The sequence below is a fragment of the Xenopus tropicalis genome, chromosome 4 (genome assembly GCF_000004195.4).
Source record: "Xenopus tropicalis strain Nigerian chromosome 4, UCB_Xtro_10.0, whole genome shotgun sequence".
Lineage (NCBI taxonomy): Eukaryota > Metazoa > Chordata > Amphibia > Anura > Pipidae > Xenopus > Xenopus tropicalis.
In genome coordinates this window covers 69,389,267-69,407,742 of record NC_030680.2, presented here as the reverse complement: position 1 = coordinate 69,407,742, position 18,476 = coordinate 69,389,267, and the positions used below count along the sequence as shown (strand labels likewise).

Genomic DNA, 18,476 nt, shown 5'->3' with positions numbered 1-18,476 from the left:
GGGGCGGAGGTTCACCTTCCAGCAGGACAACGACCCTAAACATAAAACCAGGGCAACAATGGAATGGTTTAAAACAAAACATATCCATGTGTTAGAATGGCCCAGTCAAAGTCCAGATCTAAATCCAATCGAGAATCTGTGGCAAGATCTGAAAACTGCTGTTCACAAACGCTGTCCATCTAATCTGACTGAGCTGGAGCTGTTTTGCAAAGAAGAATGGGCAAGGATTTCAGTCTCTAGATGTGCAAAGCTGGTAGAGACATACCCTAAAAGACTGGCAGCTGTAATTGCAGCAAAAGGTGGTTCTACAAAGTATTGACTCAGGGGGCTGAATAATTACGCACACCCCACTTTGCAGTTATTTATTTGTAAAAAATGTTTGGAATCATGTATGATTTTCGTTCCACTTTTCACGTGTACACCACTTTGTATTGGTCTTTCACATGGAATTCCAATAAAATTGATTCATGTTTGTGGCTGTAATGTGACAAAATGTGGAAAAGTTCAAGGGGGCCGAATACTTTTGCAAGCCACTGTATATATTTGTCCGCAGGCTTATTGTAAATATGGGCAGTGCCCTCAAACAACTGCAACCTGTTATCCAGCTTTTACCTATCTCAGTATGATCAGACCCAGAATTCTTACCTCCACTGCCTGTTTCATCAAGCTCATTTGCGTTTCTTGCTTTGCTATTGCTCTCTGCAAGCAAAAAAAGTTGTATTTGACACAAAGAATAGTTATCTGCAGTAATGGCCATTAAACAGTGATTCTTACCAAGTGTGAGTCTCGCAGTAAATGCTGAAGACATTTTGTGTACAGGGCATTTACAGAGTCCTAAAACAGTCACAAAAAAAGGTTGTTAAAACTGCTCTTTTAGTTGCTAAAAACACAAAGAAGGATTATTCTAAGGGGCCCATTCATTAAAGCACAATAACCACGATGAGAAAATTTTTTTATTTTTTCTAAAGTTTAGAACTTTTTGCACTGTTAATGATAATATGATTAAAAAAGCACAACTTTTTCGTGATGCATTTGTAATTGTACAAAAAAGTTGTACTTTTCGCAACGACTAGGAAACTTTTGTTATTCATTCAAGCTTTGGTTTTGTGACTATCTTTTGGCCAGGTTGGAGCTGCAGAGTGCCATTGAGTCCTATGGAAAAAGCTTCCAAAATCACGCATTGAAGTTTCAAAGTCAGAAAGTTTTTCACGCTGTTGATGCACGTCAGAAATTATCGTGGTTGCTCCAAATTTTTTCCAATTGTACTTTTAACAATCCAAAATTCGTGCTTTGATAAATCTTCCCCTAAATGTCACAGGCACACATTCAAATGCCTGTTTTAAAGGATCAGTGATGTCACTGCCTTTGCACAGCCATTTTATCCACCTGCAACCATTTCTTCATATAGTCCTGCTATTTGACTTCATGGCTTTAAATAACTTTAAAATCTTTAAAAAATAGAATTACTAAGGTGGTCATAAACATGAGTACCCAAAGTATAATTAGCCTGCATGCCAAATAAAGCAAAACTGTGCAATTTTACATTCTCAGTTCAGAACAATTTGTTCTGGCAGAAAGAAAAGAACACACCTTGTTGTGTATCAGCAAATTACATTTTTAGTCTAAAGTGACAACATAGTCATGATGGTTTGTTATTTATGACCCTACAAGGTATACAAGCGCACACCGAGTCTGGACATTGTTTTCAGAAATTTTGGATTGTTTCAGAAATTTTGCTTTGAGATCTGTAGTTAGTTTTGATTACCAGGGCATTTATTTACACATACATGCTGAAAAAGATTAAAAAAAAACCTTACAATGTAATGGCGAAGGCTTTTCCTTTCAACTTTAAATGTGCTTCGGAAAGATGCAATACTTTTGTCAAACTTCTCAGCGTGCTTTCCTAAAAATTCTTTAACATCTTCTATATTTTTCAGAGTGCAAAATTTTGAGGGCGTTGAGTGTTCTTCTGTAGTACAAAGCAAATTAACCAAAATAAAGTTCCGTTTTTATATTGATTCATTTCCTTTCAAGTGTTCAGAGTGTTTTATTCAACCCAACCTGGCATGTTTTATATTTATTTATGTTTAAAAACTCGAGTAAATATGACCCGGTTATACCAGAGGGGCATATTTCGAAATAAAAAAATCCACTGGAGAGCCAAATGCGTTCTGTGTTGTTTATTAGTTCAGAGATGCATAGCACTACATGTTTCGGACCGCTGGGGTCCTTCCTTGCATCTCTGAACTAATAAACAACACAGAACGCATTTGGCTCTCCAGTGGATTTTTTTATTTCTACATGGTACCAATTTGTAGACCTGGCGAAACCTACACCATTGTGATTGAGCCTCCTCACTGAATTTCACATTTTGTGGCACACTAGCTGTATTTTCCTTTTTGTCACAGAGGGACATATTTACTTGAGTTGTCAAGACATAAATAAATACCATAAATAGATAGCATTGATTGCAGAGAATGTGAGTTAGGCTACTGCCACGCTGTGTATAAGTGCAGGAAGAGAAACAGCCCCTCCACTTGCATATGCGCTCTCCTGTGTCTGCACCCAGAGGCACTGCATTGGACTGTGTGCAGACAGACGGAGCAGATTTTGGCAGCAAAATAAATATGCGTTTTTTCACTAAAATCCACTCCTTGTGTCTTTACCCTGGCCAGTGTCGAGGGGCTGTTTTTGTCTTTAAGTGCAGACTGAATAATGTGTTTACTGGCCTGGGCAGTGAAAACTATGCTTTATGCCAATGTTATTATTAGGAAAAGTAAAAAAAAAAAAAAAAAAATACAAAAATATACGTATTTTTTTTTTTACAGAAAAGGTGCCAACCCAAAGTCTGAAAACAGCCCATTGTGGCAGTAGCCTAAAAAAAAGTTGCTCGTAGCTTGCAATAATAATAATAATAATAATAATGAAAAACATTAAAACTGCTCTAAGCAAAGGTTGGAATATTTTCTACTAAATATGTTTAAGTGAGTATCTAGAACAAAGGATAAAAGAACGGCTCCTTATTGTTAATACATGTAAATACCTGAATTTTCCTCTTTTTCTAATGAACGCGCAATACACAAAATGTTATAGCTTTCCTCTTTTTCATTGTAGAAAGTCTCCTCAAAAAGAATTGGAATGGTGAGGTGGTAGGCAAAACCTGAACCCAGTTTAACCAGGTTTCCTTGAATAAAGATCTCCTTAAAAGATAATAAAAAAAAAACATTTTAGAGTAAATTTAATATAAAGAATATAAATATTCATATTTTGCCACATGTCATCTGTAAGGAGGAAATATGATGGTCACTTGGCAGTGAATTTTAAAAAGATATTTTTTGCCTGAAAGCAACTGCATAAATTGTACAAACCCGCTGCGTAGCATAAAAAATGTGAGAAGATGATTATCAAGATTATTTAAATGTGCTATAAATATTGCTATAGTCTAACTAATATGATTCTTGTATGACCTAGGAGTTATCCCATTTTCTGACCCTCCTCCTGCAATTCCAAACCAGAGAGACATGATGGACATTACTGATATAGTTGCATCACCTAAGAGAAGACATTTCAGGCATAACACATTTGAGCCCTGTGGTCCTGCGATACAGAAACATAACTTATTTTAATTACAGTTAATGCTAATATAGTGTTTTAAGTATATGAAACATAGTTACTGAATCCTATTCATAGCTACTAATCTATTTATTTTTTTTACATTTACAGCAGCTAATTTATCCATAACATATATGTAGTGTGTAATATATAAAAGAATCATCATTTATGAAAAAAATTAAATGGAAACACAGAAACAGAACTTGTCATAAATGGGTCTACAGCATTGTGGTGGTTTTGACATATGATTTTAGCACCGGCAATACAACAGCATCAAGTAATTTACTGTCAAATCTATAATTTGTGGCTCATAGCGTGCTTTATAACTGCCACTTAAATGTATGATGGATATGTCTATTACCCAGTATAACAACGCACTCATTACATATTCATGTGAGTTAAAAATATATTGTCCATTACACCAATAAGTTTTTTTTAATGTACTTGTACTGGAGGTCAATAAAGTTAACAATACATTTCCAATCAATTATTTTGAAGTATCATGGTGCTGACCAGTTTGGCTTCATGTACAGAATTATAAATTAGTTGTTTTGAAACCTAAAACACATGAATATAACAAGGGACATAAAAACAGGACAATAAACCTCCAGCACTTTTGTTAGGCATAGTGTATATTTTACCTCTTATACCAAGTGTTAAATGGACATGACCCTTTTATAAGTAGACATTTCAGAGGGATTATTCCATTATGTCTACTATCTCATGTAATTTAAGATTGTTGTGATGCTCTGTCTAGTTTTATCAATAAGGGTTGGTGTGGGAGCTTGCTGAATAGTTCCCATTTAGAATTAAGAACAAGTATTTCTCGGTTATGTGTTCATAAGAATTTTACTTTGTCCCACCAAATTTTAGGTAACAGAAATTTAGGGAAATGAATGCATGTAAGGAGTAGGGTTTTTTGTGTTTTTAGAGAACTGGGTTGCTTTATTGGCTACAGGTTTGTTTCCAGGTATGGGCTGTAAGCTATATGATGAATGATAACACAGCTGCTTTGGGGAAAAGGAGAGGATGGATAAAAGGTTAATGATGGTATTATACTATGGGGTGGGGGGAAAGAAGCAGTATATTTACATTGATGCTTGGATGGTAAAATGGGAGAGTTGGAGGTAATGACGTTAGAGAAGAAATATGAAGCCATTGGTATTGCTGAAACATGAGTGAGTCACATGACTGGACAGAAAATACAGAAGGTTATACTTTGTTTTCAATGGACAGGGGAAATAGAACAGGAAGAGGAGTTTGTCTATGTTAAGCAAGATTTAATCTTAGAGGTATGCTTCATAAGTGAGAAGAAAAAGGTTGAACTCGATGGATGTTTTTTTTTATCAAACTAAACTACTATGTTAACAAGGGATAGTTGCAGATTTTCAAACTGACATGTCCCGCTACTCCTCTGTATGTGAATAAAAAAAATTATATATAACCCCCCCAAAAATGTTTCCCTAATTGGAGCTGGGATAGATATCCTTTGATTAAAAACCCACACTGCATGTAAATTTAGTTCCAGAAAGGAGAGCAAAACAGACCTAAAAGGCTAAAAATTAAATAAACATTTCCCTACCTACCAAGGAAAAATAGTAGCTTATTTTTCTAGAAAATAATAAATGTATACAAAATTAAAGGGTTTGCAAAGCTTCTCTTAAGTAAATATGCCTCCAAAATAAACCACTTATGGCAGTGCAGTCCAACTGAGGGCCCCTCTGTGTGGCCCCCCACCTGTCTGGCTGCTTTGATGGCTTACCTTTGTGTAAGCTTTAAATGGTATCAGTACTGAGCTTAACTGGCCCCCTGCAGTGTTCACACCTCAGGCTCAGGCTGTAATCACCCATATTGTTCTCCTGTTCACACATCAGCACCATAGGGCAGGGAGGGTATGGCACACACAGGCAGGGTAGGGCAGGCAGAGCATGGCACACACAGGCAGCATAGGGCTGGCAGAGCATGGCACACACAGGCAGGGTAGGGCTGAGTATGGAACACACAGGCAGGGTAGAGCCGAGTATGGCACACACAGGCAGCATAGGGCAGAGTATGGCACACACAGGCAGCATAGGACAGGGAGAGTGCTGCCTGTGTATGCCATACTCTGCCTACCCTATGCTGCCTGTGGGAGGTGAACCTGGCAGGGGTTTGTTTTGGGAGTGTTAGCAGTTGGAAATAGCGATGAAATGGTCCCTAAGGTGTGTAATTATATGCTGGGGGTTGCCGTGCTAGCCACAGGGGAGGAGGAGGCATATGGATTTAAGGGTACGTCTTAATATGACATAATATAATTCTTTCAGATATGAATGATGGTGTGAATGAGGACGAAGCATTTGGGTTTTTGCTGCACTGCCACCATAGTGATAAAACGGGTGTGGTTTGAAGTAGGTGTGGTTAAAAGGGGGAGTGGTCAAAACTGTCTTCCATTAGCGGCCCTCCACCATGTATGCGAGAGAAATTCTGGCCCTCGGCACCGCAGAAGTTGGACAGCACTGGCTTAGGGGAACTGCATACATTAAGTGCTTACAGATAAACCACCTTAATGTATGTGTGTGTATTTGTATTTCTTTATATAGCACCACAAATACAAAAACAGAAACAGGGGTACAGTTATCCCTATGGCTCACACTAGATACAGCTAACATTAGTTGGAAGACATGCATATTATGTTCACGGAACAAATCTTATAGCTATCACAACAGGAGAATGCATACAAAACCGTTTAACTCTATATCTAATAACATAAAGCTCAAATGCAGTACCAAAGCACACATAACAATGGGAAACTGTCAAATTACTGTAGTCAACTGTAGGCTGAACAGTTTTGTTTTTAATTTAAATTTATTTGTTAATTTTTACACCTACAATAAAACAAGCTAAAAATATATGTGCATCTTGTGTACTGGTATGGGATCGGTTATGCGGAAACCTGCTATCCAGAAAGCTCCAAATTACAGAAATCCCATCTCCCATAGACTCCATTTTACTCAAATGGTTCAGCATTTTAAAACTGATTTGCTTTTTCTCTGTAGTAATAAAACAGTACCTTGTAATTGATCCCAGCTAAGATATAATTAATTCTTTTTGGATGCAAAACAATCCTATTGAGTTTAATGAATGTTTTATTGATTTTTTTAGTAGACTTAAAGGACATGTAAACCCCACACAAAAAAATTTAATCAGTGAACAGCCTCTTTGAAATATAACAATACCTGCCACACTGGTTGTCCAGAAGTTAATAGTAAGGCTGCAGCATCCCCTTAATCACTTAGATTTGCTTCTCCTCCTGTAACCCACTCGGCCCCCTCCCTCAGGAATTTGCTTTGGCTGTTGGCTTGTGGGCATGCTCAGTTGTTCTAAACTCAGATTACTAATCACGCCCTCCAGTCTAGCAGCCAGTAAAGAGATGGCATTGCTGGTTGCCATAGAAACTCAGCTCTAGCGGTCTGCTTCAATTTGTTTCTCCTGAGCTCAGCTTTACCATTACATTGCTCAAACAAAGCAGAACTTTTATAAAAGACAGTCGTGCCTGTGTGAGCCTGTATTCTTGATGAAATGTATGCTGAATAAGGGTCTGCATGTGTATGCTGTTTGCAGATTTAAATGTAACCGATTATGTATCAGAGGAAAAATGGCCACCAGCTGGTATTTGCTTTAGGAAAATGTGATGGTGCTGGCAAGCGGAGGGGATATATGCAGTACAAATGATGCCATTTGGGTGGGGGAGACGTGCCCAACTGATATACATTGTAGGCAAATGTAAGCTTTACATGTCCTTTAAGGTATGGAGATCCAAATTACAGAAAGACCCCTTATCCGGAATAGCCTTGGTCCTGAGCATTCTGGATAATGGGTTCTATACCTGTACCTACAAGGCTGCAATAAATGATACAAATTGGTAACTGGTCTGTACCCTCTGGGACATGTGTATTGGGCCTTGGAGTCCTATAGTCATGTCGCACCACATACAGCTATACCCAAAGTTGTTGGTATTGCACCTGAAGAAGGGGTCACCCCCGAAAGCTTGTGCTGTTTGTTCATTTCTGCAAATAAATGATTTAAAGGCATTGCCGACATACTGGTGTGCTTCTTCCCCTTTGCAAAGATACATGGAAAAAAGGCTTGGGAGCGGCTGTGGAAGTCAAGCACCCTTTGAGAACGTGTATGTAAGTGGTGTGCTGAAGATTTTTCTTTATGTTGATTATACCCAAAGTTGTCCATCCTATCCTCTCCTCAAATTATCTTTAACTTGTAATCTTAATTGCAAATGAAAGCAACATCTGTCAGTCCTTTTCTTTTAATCCTGACTTCATATTTCAGTTAACCTGCTGCAGTATTGCTTGTACACAGGCAAGACTGTAATACCCAACATACTTTGTAATAATAATGCAATTTTGAGACATACCACTTGCAGAAATTAATTGGAATATGCTAAAGAAACGGAGATAAAGGATACATGGCACTTTCTAAGGAATGTATAAACCATCTCACATGCTGTGCTATCGTCATTAGAACAAGTCTTCTCTAAAGCTGAGGAGAAGGCTTTCTTTTGTATTTTGCCAAAACAACAGATATAGTGTACAGGATAATACTGTAAAACTGCAATTGGAATTTGGAATGTCTTTCTTGTCGGGCCCTTCCTACAGCACAAGCCACATTACAACAGTTAGAGAGAGGCCTGTTTATCAAACTTCGAATTTGTCATTTATTTTTCTAATTCAAATAAACTCTTAAAATCCCCAAACTCACATGTGTGCTTATTTATTCAAAAATTCTAATAAAAAAGCTCAATCAAATTAAACCATGAAAAAAAACACAAATGCAGCAAACTCGCATTTTACTCATCATTTTCAATAGGCCTACAAAATCAAGATTCTGCCTTTTTCAGTAGGAGTTCGACTTGGCCGATTCCAAGTGCTTGGCCGAACTGAATCCTTAAAATCACATGACTTTTCATCACATAAACAAGGAAGTTGCACATTTTTCATGGTTCTCTTTGGCCCTTCCATGGCCTAATTTGCATATGCATATTACAATTCGATTTGTTTCGGTATTCGGCCGAATCTTTCATAAAGAATTTGGGCTTTGGCCAAATCCCAAAATAGTAGATTCAGTGCATTCCCGAAAGCTTTTAGATGCTAGATTTTTTTTTGTGTTTTTCCTATTTTTTGTGCTTTGTAAATATTGAACATTTGCATCTTGGAAGCCCTAATTCAAACTTTGTGAATCTAAGTGCAAAAAAAAAAAAAAATTGTGGCAAAAATTCAAATTTGAATACTGAAAAAATAAGTACCTTATGTTTTTGTAACCAGGGGTGCCATAAGAAATGAGGCCCCCAAAATCTGCTATGTCCCTGATCCCCAAAACCCCACCTCCAAACTGCTTGAACCCATTAAACCAAACCTATTTTCCGGTATGCCACATGTCCTTTTTAAGAGCATGCATATTGAAAACCTGCACAGAATTGCACTTGTTTCCATTATGCAAGCTTTTATATTTGGGTTTACAACCCTTTTAAAGGCTGACGTTCATTATCCCATACCAATGTCATTACATAAGAAGTTGCTTATAAATGCCCATCTTAATGCTTTCCCGATTAAAATATCCTGCAGGATTTTTTAAAAATGGTAGTATTTTTAAGTTATTACTTTTTTCACCACCATTCAGCTTCTAAAAATGAAAAGTAAAGACATTATATAGAAAATCATGTGCTATATTAATGTAGTTTGCTTGCTGCTTTGACAGGAAATATCACCTGCTACCATGGTGTCGCCTTCATCTAACATTTATTAAAAAAATGTCACATTATATTATGATCATTATTGTTACTTATGGTTAAACTCATTTTAGTTGATTATGAACAGTTTTTATGGTCTCTGTATCACTGACCTTACCATTATAGCCCATATTTTCTACAGAATAGGAGAATAATACAAGACAATTTAACTCCAAAGCTGACCATATATTAAAAATCTGCTCATTTGGTTAGGTTGACAAACAAGCTGGTCTCTCACCGACATGCCTGCAATGATAGATTCCTAATTGCTGCTATGCAGGCCACTGTGTTGAGGAGTGCATCAATGTGCAGATGCAGTCCTCTATTTGAAGAAAAAAAAATCAAACCTGCCCAATTCACATCTGAATATTTTTTGGCCAGATATCAATCTTTCAGACCCACTGGCTGGCACCATACATTGGTGGGCACTGTTGTGCATTAGGCCTGGCTCACAGTCAAGGTTCCAATTTATCCCACAGGTGTTCCACTGGATTGAGGTCAAAGCTCTACACAGGTTACCTCCACTGGCAACTTAGCAAACCCATTCTGTAGACACACTTGGGGGCTGATTTAAGAATGCTCAAGCCTTCAAACTCGAGCATTCGAATAGTGAAACCATGCAAGAGTTCTTGTGTGGTTTTTTCATTTAAATAGCACTGTAAGAAGATCAGGGTTTTTTTTCTCCAAAAAAAAAAATAAATAAGTAAAAAGCTCAGAGGGAAAGAAAACCCTGATCTTCACAAAAAGAGTGGTATTCGAATGAAAAAACCACATGAGAGTCTGGGAACTCCTCTGTGGTTTTAGTTTCCGAAGGCTCGAGCTTTCATAAATCAGCTCCTTGGACTTGCACATGGTAAAGCTAGGATTATTTCATCCTGATCACCCATAAAAACCCAATGCTCCCTACAATGTGTCCCTACAGTGTGCCAACTGAGGGCATGTAATTTTAGAGCTTGTGTGTGTTGATGGGGTAATACACAGTTCATGTCCATGATTTATTCATTGAGCTAGACAAAAACAAAGGGAAATTGGAAAATATGGTACTGTTCCATTGAGGACAACAAAACATTAGAAAATGCTTTTGCACTAGTGTAAATTGCTTGTGAAAAAACATTTGCATTGCTTAGGCACCATAAAATTTCTCTCTGTATTTTATGGCACTTACACAATTCAAATGTTTTGTCACAAGCAATTGACACTAACAATACAAAAGTATTTTGCCTAAAGCATGTCTTGTCCAACTAAATTGATCAGATGTGGCCTTCCAAGCAATTTATGGCCCTGGGACTGCTCAACAATTTCACATCTTTGTATAATTGAGCCCTCAAACGAGGTATGTGAAATAATTTTCCAATCAAATAGATTGGGTTGGACAGCAATGGTTTAAAGCAAGCAGAAAAAGAAACTCAACAGCCTAATAAGGCCACAGGAAATCAATAATAAACTTTTTTTATATTTAATATTTTTTTAATAACTATACAATAAATATTACCTTTCCATTTTCTGTCTCAAACCCCCCTTCTGTGGGCTTTAAAATATACGAATCAAAAGGACATGTAGAATTCAAGATGTTGGAAACACTGCCCTTGCATGGAACCAGGACCTTGAACAAGAGATACAGTACAATCATTAGTAGAGAATACAATAACTAGAGCCTATGAAGTTATATTCTGGTACACACCTCATTTTCTTTACAATGAAAATGTGGACTTTTTTGGATACACAATAACAAGTGATAATCTCTTAATAAATGGCAGAATTTAAAGGTTATCAAAACATTACAACTATGTCTGTAGCTTTTTTTGATGATTTTAACCCTTTGTTAAACTGTGCTACCCACAGGTATAAAATTATTTGCTTGTCTCTTTTCACTGTGTTGCTTCTGAGTCAAATAGACGGGGATGAATTACACTTGTGCTGTTATCGGCTCTGACAGAGGAACTGATATCCAAATACCATTTACAAGTATTGCCAGTACTAAATCTTTATCAAAAACAAAGAAAAGCAATAGGCAGACACATGTGTGAGGTCCATAATGAAAAATAAAATTCATTAATGTAACATAATTTTTGTCCTGTTAAAAGGGTATTTCACCTCAATCAATTACTCAATGCACACCTACTAACCACACAAAGGCAGCAAATGGTATGTTTAACATATGATGCTCTTTATATGGTAATTATTCACGAAACAGTTAATACAATTACAATGCATAATATACATACCACCAGTTGGACAAAATCTAGTAAAGCAGAAAAAGCAGAATTTGGAATCCCCTTGACAAAGGACTGTGTTCCGAAACGTTGGGGTTTTCTCAATCCACACGTGTCTGCTTTTTCTGTTTCATTACATTTTGTGAATAATTACCATATAAAGAGCATTACATGTTAAACATACCATTTGCTGCCTTTTTGTGATTAGTAGGTGTGCACAGGGTCGGACTGGACTGCCGGGACACCGAGAATAATCATGGTGGGTCCTGGCCCTAGTGGGCCCACAACGGCCCAGACCCGACCCTTGCCAGCGCTCCCCCTGCCCGACTGTTCCTTCCTTGATGCGTTAAATTTATACGCACTCGGGGAGGACGTCGGGTGGGGGACCCTGTGGGGGTTTAGGGGACGCGGTCGGTGGGGGCCCCTGGGGCAGGAGCCCCGGTGGGCCCTGCACCCACCAGTCCAACCCTGGATGTGCATTGAGTAATTGATTGATTTGTATTAATATTTTGCTTGCCCCTATGTGGGCTTGGGGAACAGATTCTCATTTGCACCCTTTTTCTTCTTTTTGCTTTGTCTTTGTTTTAAAGCCAGCTATTTCTGCTTTAGCAATTGTGGTGTGCCCTCCAAAACTATTTGAAAAGACTAGTTCACCTTCAGAACATAAATTCGTATTGAAGCTCCTCTCCACTATACTGACCATTTGCCAATATACTGTATATGCAGTACTGTTCGGTTAGAGATACTCAGCTCCTTCTTATCTTCTCATACTATGGTTATACATACAGTACTCAATATTTGATATTGATCTTTGCAAGTTTTTCGGATTGCACTGATACTGATGTGCACGTTAAAACTAATGTGCATGTTTCACTTTCTGGCCGATCAAAGCTTGATCGTATCATTTGTTGGATAGTAGCCTTAAAGGAACAGTAACACCAAAAAATGAAAGTGTATAAAAATAATTAATATATTATATACTATTGCTCTGCACTGATAAAAGTTGTGTGTTTTCTTCATAAACACTACTACAGTTTATATAAATACCCTGCTGTGTAGCCATGGGGGCAGCCATTTAAATTGAAAAAAGGAGAAAAGGCACAGGTTACTAAGCAGATAACAGATAAGTAGCAGATTCCCATTGTATTCTACACAGTTTATCTGTTATCTTCTTATGTAACCTGTGCCTTTTCTCCTTTTTCAATTTAAATGGCTGCCCCCATGGCTACACAGCAGCTATATCTATTAACTATAGTAGTCTTTCTAAGGCAAACACACAACTTTTACCAGTGCAGGGCAACAGTACATCATATTTTAATTATTTTAAAACATTTTTATTTTTTAGTGTTACAGTTCCTTTAAGTTACAGTGTATTTTTTTGGTGCAATTGTAAGAACTAGTTAGCAGAGAATGTTAACTAAAAGCTAAGAACATAGGACACAGTACTAGCCTATACTAGGACAGTACAATTTCTTTGTATATATGCATGATTGTTTTGTAACTTAGCCCAGACATTTGCTGAGACATTGCGGCCTGTTTTAGAAACTAACACAACTCTTTCACGCCAGTTATGCCTAATTTCCTGGTAACCACTGCTTATTTGTAACATGCTTTTAAAAAAGATTAACAAGGCTGATTACATGATATCTGAAATGTGTCAAATGTTAAGTGTTACAGAACCCTAAATGAGAAGTACAAATACTTAAGCTAATCACTTTCAAACATTACTCTAGGGCTTGTTGACATAAAGTACCCTTTTTATGATATCTTGGACATTACGTAAACCATTATTTTTGTAAAATGCACAGAACAGAGGATTCTCAGTCTCGTATTTTCACATTCATAATTAAAGCATCACAAGATGAGCCACAAGAACACAAAATGAGCTGATCAGCTTTTCATCTACTAAATAACAACAAAATAGGCATGTCTTATTTTCAAATGTCTAAAGCACATCGGAAGTTTTAATTTACTATAGTTTACTTTCTGTTACACTAAGAAAATTAAGATTTTAAATTCATTAACAGCTTAGAATAAGGACAGACCATAAACTATAATGCACAAGGAAATCTCAAATGCAGAATATGAAATAGAATATCTGGGGCAGAGGAAGCTGGGAAAGGAGGAGAAGAAGCCGGTTTTACGATCCACACTATTATTTATTATTATTAACATTTATTTAAAAAGCGCCAACATATTCCGCAGCGCTGTACAATAAGTGGGTTTCAAATATTGGACATACAGAGTAACATATAAAGCAATCAATAACCGATACAAGAGGTGAAAAGAGCCCTGCCCAAAAGAGCTTACAATCCACAACCACCAGCATCCACCTTTCCTACCCAATACCTGCATTTTTTGAGATTAAACATCAAACATTTCTAGAAGAATATCCTTATTTTTGCTGTAGAGCAGTGGCAACCTGCCTAATGCCTTGACCCTTTAATACAGTTCCTCATGTTGTGGCGACCCCTGTGAAAGGGTCACAGGTTGAGAACCACTGCTGTAGAGGATGAAATATCCTTTCCATACATGTGATTTCTTTTTCATTTGAGGTACAAGGCATTATACAGTTGGCGTCTGATTGGTTTGGGCCAATACACAACACAAATATCTTTATACATGTAAATGGGCGACTAAAATGCCTTTCCACCAGCAATAAAAGTGAAAAAAGACATACACGTCACTTTGTTTTACTAAGTTGGGCAAGGTTTTCTGCAGGAGAAAACTTAATGCAACTTCGGAAAATGAAGCAATGCGTAGGGCTTCCCACCAGCAATTCCCTTTATTGCTGGTGGGAAGGTTTTTCAGTAGATGAGATTTAACTGTGGGCAACTAATCTCCCCATGGGCCATCAGCCTAAAACATACAACCACTTCCTTTAACCTCAGTTTTGTCTTACAGATAAGCAGTAGTCCATTATGGTACTAGCAAACAGGGAGATTAGATGCCCATAATAAATCTTGGCTACTGCGGGTGACCTATCTCCCCAAAATGTAGTGGAATGCAGTGGGAAAACATAAGCAGTGCTTTATAGTTGCCAAAGTTTTTTCGCAAAGCAACTTTGAAAAAACAAAGCACCACCTAAGTCTATCCACCAGCGATTTACATTATTGCTGGTGGAAAAGAATTTCAAGGAGATTAGTCGCACACGGTAGCTCAGAATAATCGATGGCGACTAATCTCCCCATGTACCAGTACCCCTTTGCAGGGCGACTATCTGTGAACTGGTAATCTAATTATCTCACAACGACCAAGTATGGATTGTCTTCAATCTTTTTGCCCAATTTAGCTTAGAAATTTTTTTTAAAAAACTTAAAAAAATTTTTTAAAAATTTGTGATTAAAACAATAAGCAAAAAGTATGTTAACTGACGTAGATCAAGGAGGTATCTCTGACCCTTCTTATGCAACTCATATTATTAAATTGGATAACACTAGATGGCTAAGTACACTACATATCACACATCCCCAGACCCAGAATATAGTTTAAGCAAAGTGTCACAGAGTTCACAGAGCTCCACATCTCATTGGATACCCAGGCCTCACCTATCTGAAATTTAAACCTAATGGTATCCACAATAAATGTCTCAAACCACAGGCACATTTTAAAGGAGAGGTAAAAACTAAGAACCATTTTAGAAAGGTCTATGTAAATACAGCCATAAACACTTGCAGAACTGCTGCTCTGAGTCCTAAATGAAAAGACTCCCTTCTCTCAGAAAAATCCTTTTGGGCAAAGTTTGTTCCTATCTCTTCTCTCCCCCTCCCTTCTACAATCTTAGAGCTGCTTCCTGCCTGCACACAGCTGCTGTCATTTTAGCTGGGTCTGACAACACTTCCAGGCAATATTAAACAAACAGAGGGAGCATCTATGGCTGTTTACTCTGGCATGGAAAAACCATTCAGCAGAATAAATATAGCATTCTAGCTTAGCAGAAAAATGCTTAAGTAGCTTTCCTTCTCCTGTAATAAAGGTTTGGAAGCAGTATAAGCCCTTTTCAATTTAAAAAAGAAGGAAATGTATAAATGTTAGGCACCTCCCAGTAATTGTAATCACTTAGATACCCCCAGTTGGTGCTCCTGTTAGAAGAAACCGAGTGATCCTCTCCCTTCTGTTGTCTTAGCAACACTTGGCATGTGCATTAGAGTGAAAAACACGACTAACAAAAAAGTCGGCTTTTTCACTGTACTGCGCATGTGCAGGCCCGTGATCACAAAAAAAGAAGACAGCAGGAAGAGGATCGCTAGATCAGGTACCCTGAGCTGGTACAGTTTTCTGCTGACAGGGGGCACCAGCCCGAGAGAACCGGGTAAGTGATTACAAACAATTGGGGGTACAACACCCAGTGATTATACCAACAAAGCACTGGCCCAACAGATACCTGTCTGAAAATCAGCCAGATATCAGTCCCACGGGTTTGAAAATCCCCTTGGACACATGGAATGGTTTGTTGATGCAATCCTTGTCCCACAGATTTCCACAGGCTTCACTAGTACTAGCAATCATGATCAGCCTGATTTGACCCAACATGCGGGTGCCAAATCAGGCCCAGATTTGCTAGTTTGGGGACCTTGCCAAATGAGCAGATCTGGATGTTTATGGCCATGTTTAGTTAGGAACAAGTACAAGGTGCTATATTATTAGAGAAAAAAAAGAAATCTTTTTAAAAAATGTAATATTACAGGAGATACCCTCCCAAAATGCAAAGCTTTCTGAATATCTGTTTTCCCTTACCTGTCAAGATGCAATTTATTTACTATATACACTTTTTCAGTTACTACAGGTTATAAAGTTAAAGCAGACACTGAACTGAAAGTTTTTACTCAACAATTGACATTTCCAGAGAACAGAGATTCAAAAGCAGGGCCAGCCCCAGGAAATTAAGCAGACTAGGCACCTATGAGTTAAAAACATTTATTTAGAGGACAATGCATAGTGCTGAGTACTTGTTCTATGGCAATGAATACAATAAATAGCTTTCAAGAATAATTAATATTGATGAGTACCCTTTTTCATGCTATAAAAAGAGAGAGCAAAGCCTACACACTTATGAACATTTCCTGGGAGGGAAAAAAACATTATTTATATATATATATATATATATATATATATATATATATATATATACTTCTAAATACAATTCTTAAAATGTAATACTTACAATTCCATGTGCCTCTGCAACTTTATCAATTAAATCAGGTCTCTGTTTCTGAATAGCTAAATAAAAGGGATTGTTCAAAATGTCTTCATCATACATAGCCATAAGGAGTTTCAGATTTGAAAGCAGCTTAATGTCATGTGTGGAAGCATGTTTACTTGTGCCTCATCCTGTAGATTTTATCATTTCTGAAATGCTGTAAAATATCTTTGCAGCTGGAGATATTCCACCTGTTGAAAAAGATTGATAAAGCACAATCAAATATTTACAGCAATAGTTGGCAACTTTAAAAAGCAAAAAGGGGATGAAAACAGGATTAATATACATAGCCAAAAAAACCACTTGCTTGCAATAATTTTAACCCCAGACAGATTTTTTATGCAGTTTGACTACTGGCTGGAAAAGTTTTGAGGACTGCACTTAAACTTATTTCTTGAGTAGAAGGTGCCATAATGCTCCCCATAAGAAGAGAAAAGTTATCTTTAAAGGAGAACGCAAGTCAAAATTTATAAACCATACTGCTAAATAGTTCTCCTATTGTTTAGTTAAAATGCTATACTTTTGGCTCACCTAATCAAATATTTACTCTGTTACACTTACTGCAAACTTTCTATCCGTTTTCTTCAATGGCGCAGCCATTTTGAAAAAGGGATTCCCACTTCCTTTCCCTCGCCACCCGATACTGTGCATGCATTTCACATCCCCCCCGCCAGGCGAGCGTCTTCCTTACTGTCTGTTTAATATAAATTTATTTTGGCCCTCGCTGCACACCACTCGCGCTATGCGGATGCCCCTGTATGAGAGAAAGTAAAAGTGAACGATTAATGAAAAGGTAGCGCTTGAGTGTTCCTATGGAAATGGCCGCTCGCATTTGGTGGGTGTGAGTAGCGAGGTCAGTATGATGCACATCTTATATATCAGGGAGTGCGCCTAGCCAGAACAGGAGACAGTGTCAGATTGCAGGCATGCGCAGAAATCAGGAATTCCAACCATTGCGACTAAAGGCTGCCACTGGCAGCCTGCAGGAAGAGAAGGCAAATTTCACTGATGTCACTGGAGTCTTCTAACTGTAATAGGCTATCAGCACCATTTCACAGAGAAGCAACCAGGGATCTTGCAATTTGTATATGCAGTAAGAAATAAAAAAGGATACCTTTATACTTTATATTAAACTTTCGTTGTCCTTCAAAAGATTTCTAAAAAAACAATGGACTGTCAGAAAATGTGTAAGGCATCTTTCTTAGGGTGGCCATACATGGTAAGATTTGTTCCTTTGGCAAGGTCACCAAGGGAGCAAACCTTTCCCCCCGATATGCCCACCTTGGGTGGGTGATATCATGCTAATTTAATAGTTTGGCTCTCTCCTCTTCTGAAGGGATCACCAACACCAACTTGCTTTCTGCCCAAAACAGGAAGTTGACACTGAACTGGTTACTGGTTTTATTTGGCTGCCTGCTAAGTGCTAGTCTGGGAAATCCCCTACAGAGAGAACAAAGAGCAGATCATTTTAGCAGCCCTGATCCTAGTTTGTATTTCAAAACTAAACAATTTAAATAATGAAGATGATTTACAATAATTTTTTTTCTGACAGAGCCTGTTCAAATTCAGATTACTGTTTGAAGGTGAACATCCCCTTTAAAATTCTGACAAGTCAAAACTCAAAATGCAATAGGCACTCATGAATATTTTACTGCCTTATCAAGCTAGGCAT

General features: G+C 37.7%; 1 protein-coding gene across 2 annotated transcripts in view; it reads right to left on the bottom strand.

The window, feature by feature from the left end:
* The window catches only part of ankrd27 (ankyrin repeat domain 27), a 55,513-nt gene that overhangs the window by 23,242 nt on the left and 13,795 nt on the right, over positions 1 to 18,476 (bottom strand). The window contains exons 2-8 of one of the 2 annotated variants that reach the window (XM_004913553.4): positions 17,366 to 17,558; positions 16,769 to 16,995; positions 10,884 to 10,994; positions 3,044 to 3,200; positions 1,818 to 1,969; positions 775 to 834; positions 646 to 699 (exon numbers count right to left, since the gene is read on the bottom strand). In XM_004913553.4, the coding sequence (XP_004913610.2) occupies positions 646 to 699; positions 775 to 834; positions 1,818 to 1,969; positions 3,044 to 3,200; positions 10,884 to 10,994; positions 16,769 to 16,870 (636 nt within the window). In that variant the 5' untranslated portion in view covers positions 16,871 to 16,995; positions 17,366 to 17,558. The remainder of the gene's footprint in view (positions 1 to 645; positions 700 to 774; positions 835 to 1,817; positions 1,970 to 3,043; positions 3,201 to 10,883; positions 10,995 to 16,768; positions 16,996 to 17,365; positions 17,559 to 18,476) is intronic. The other variant, XM_002934381.5, reaches the window with a different exon arrangement.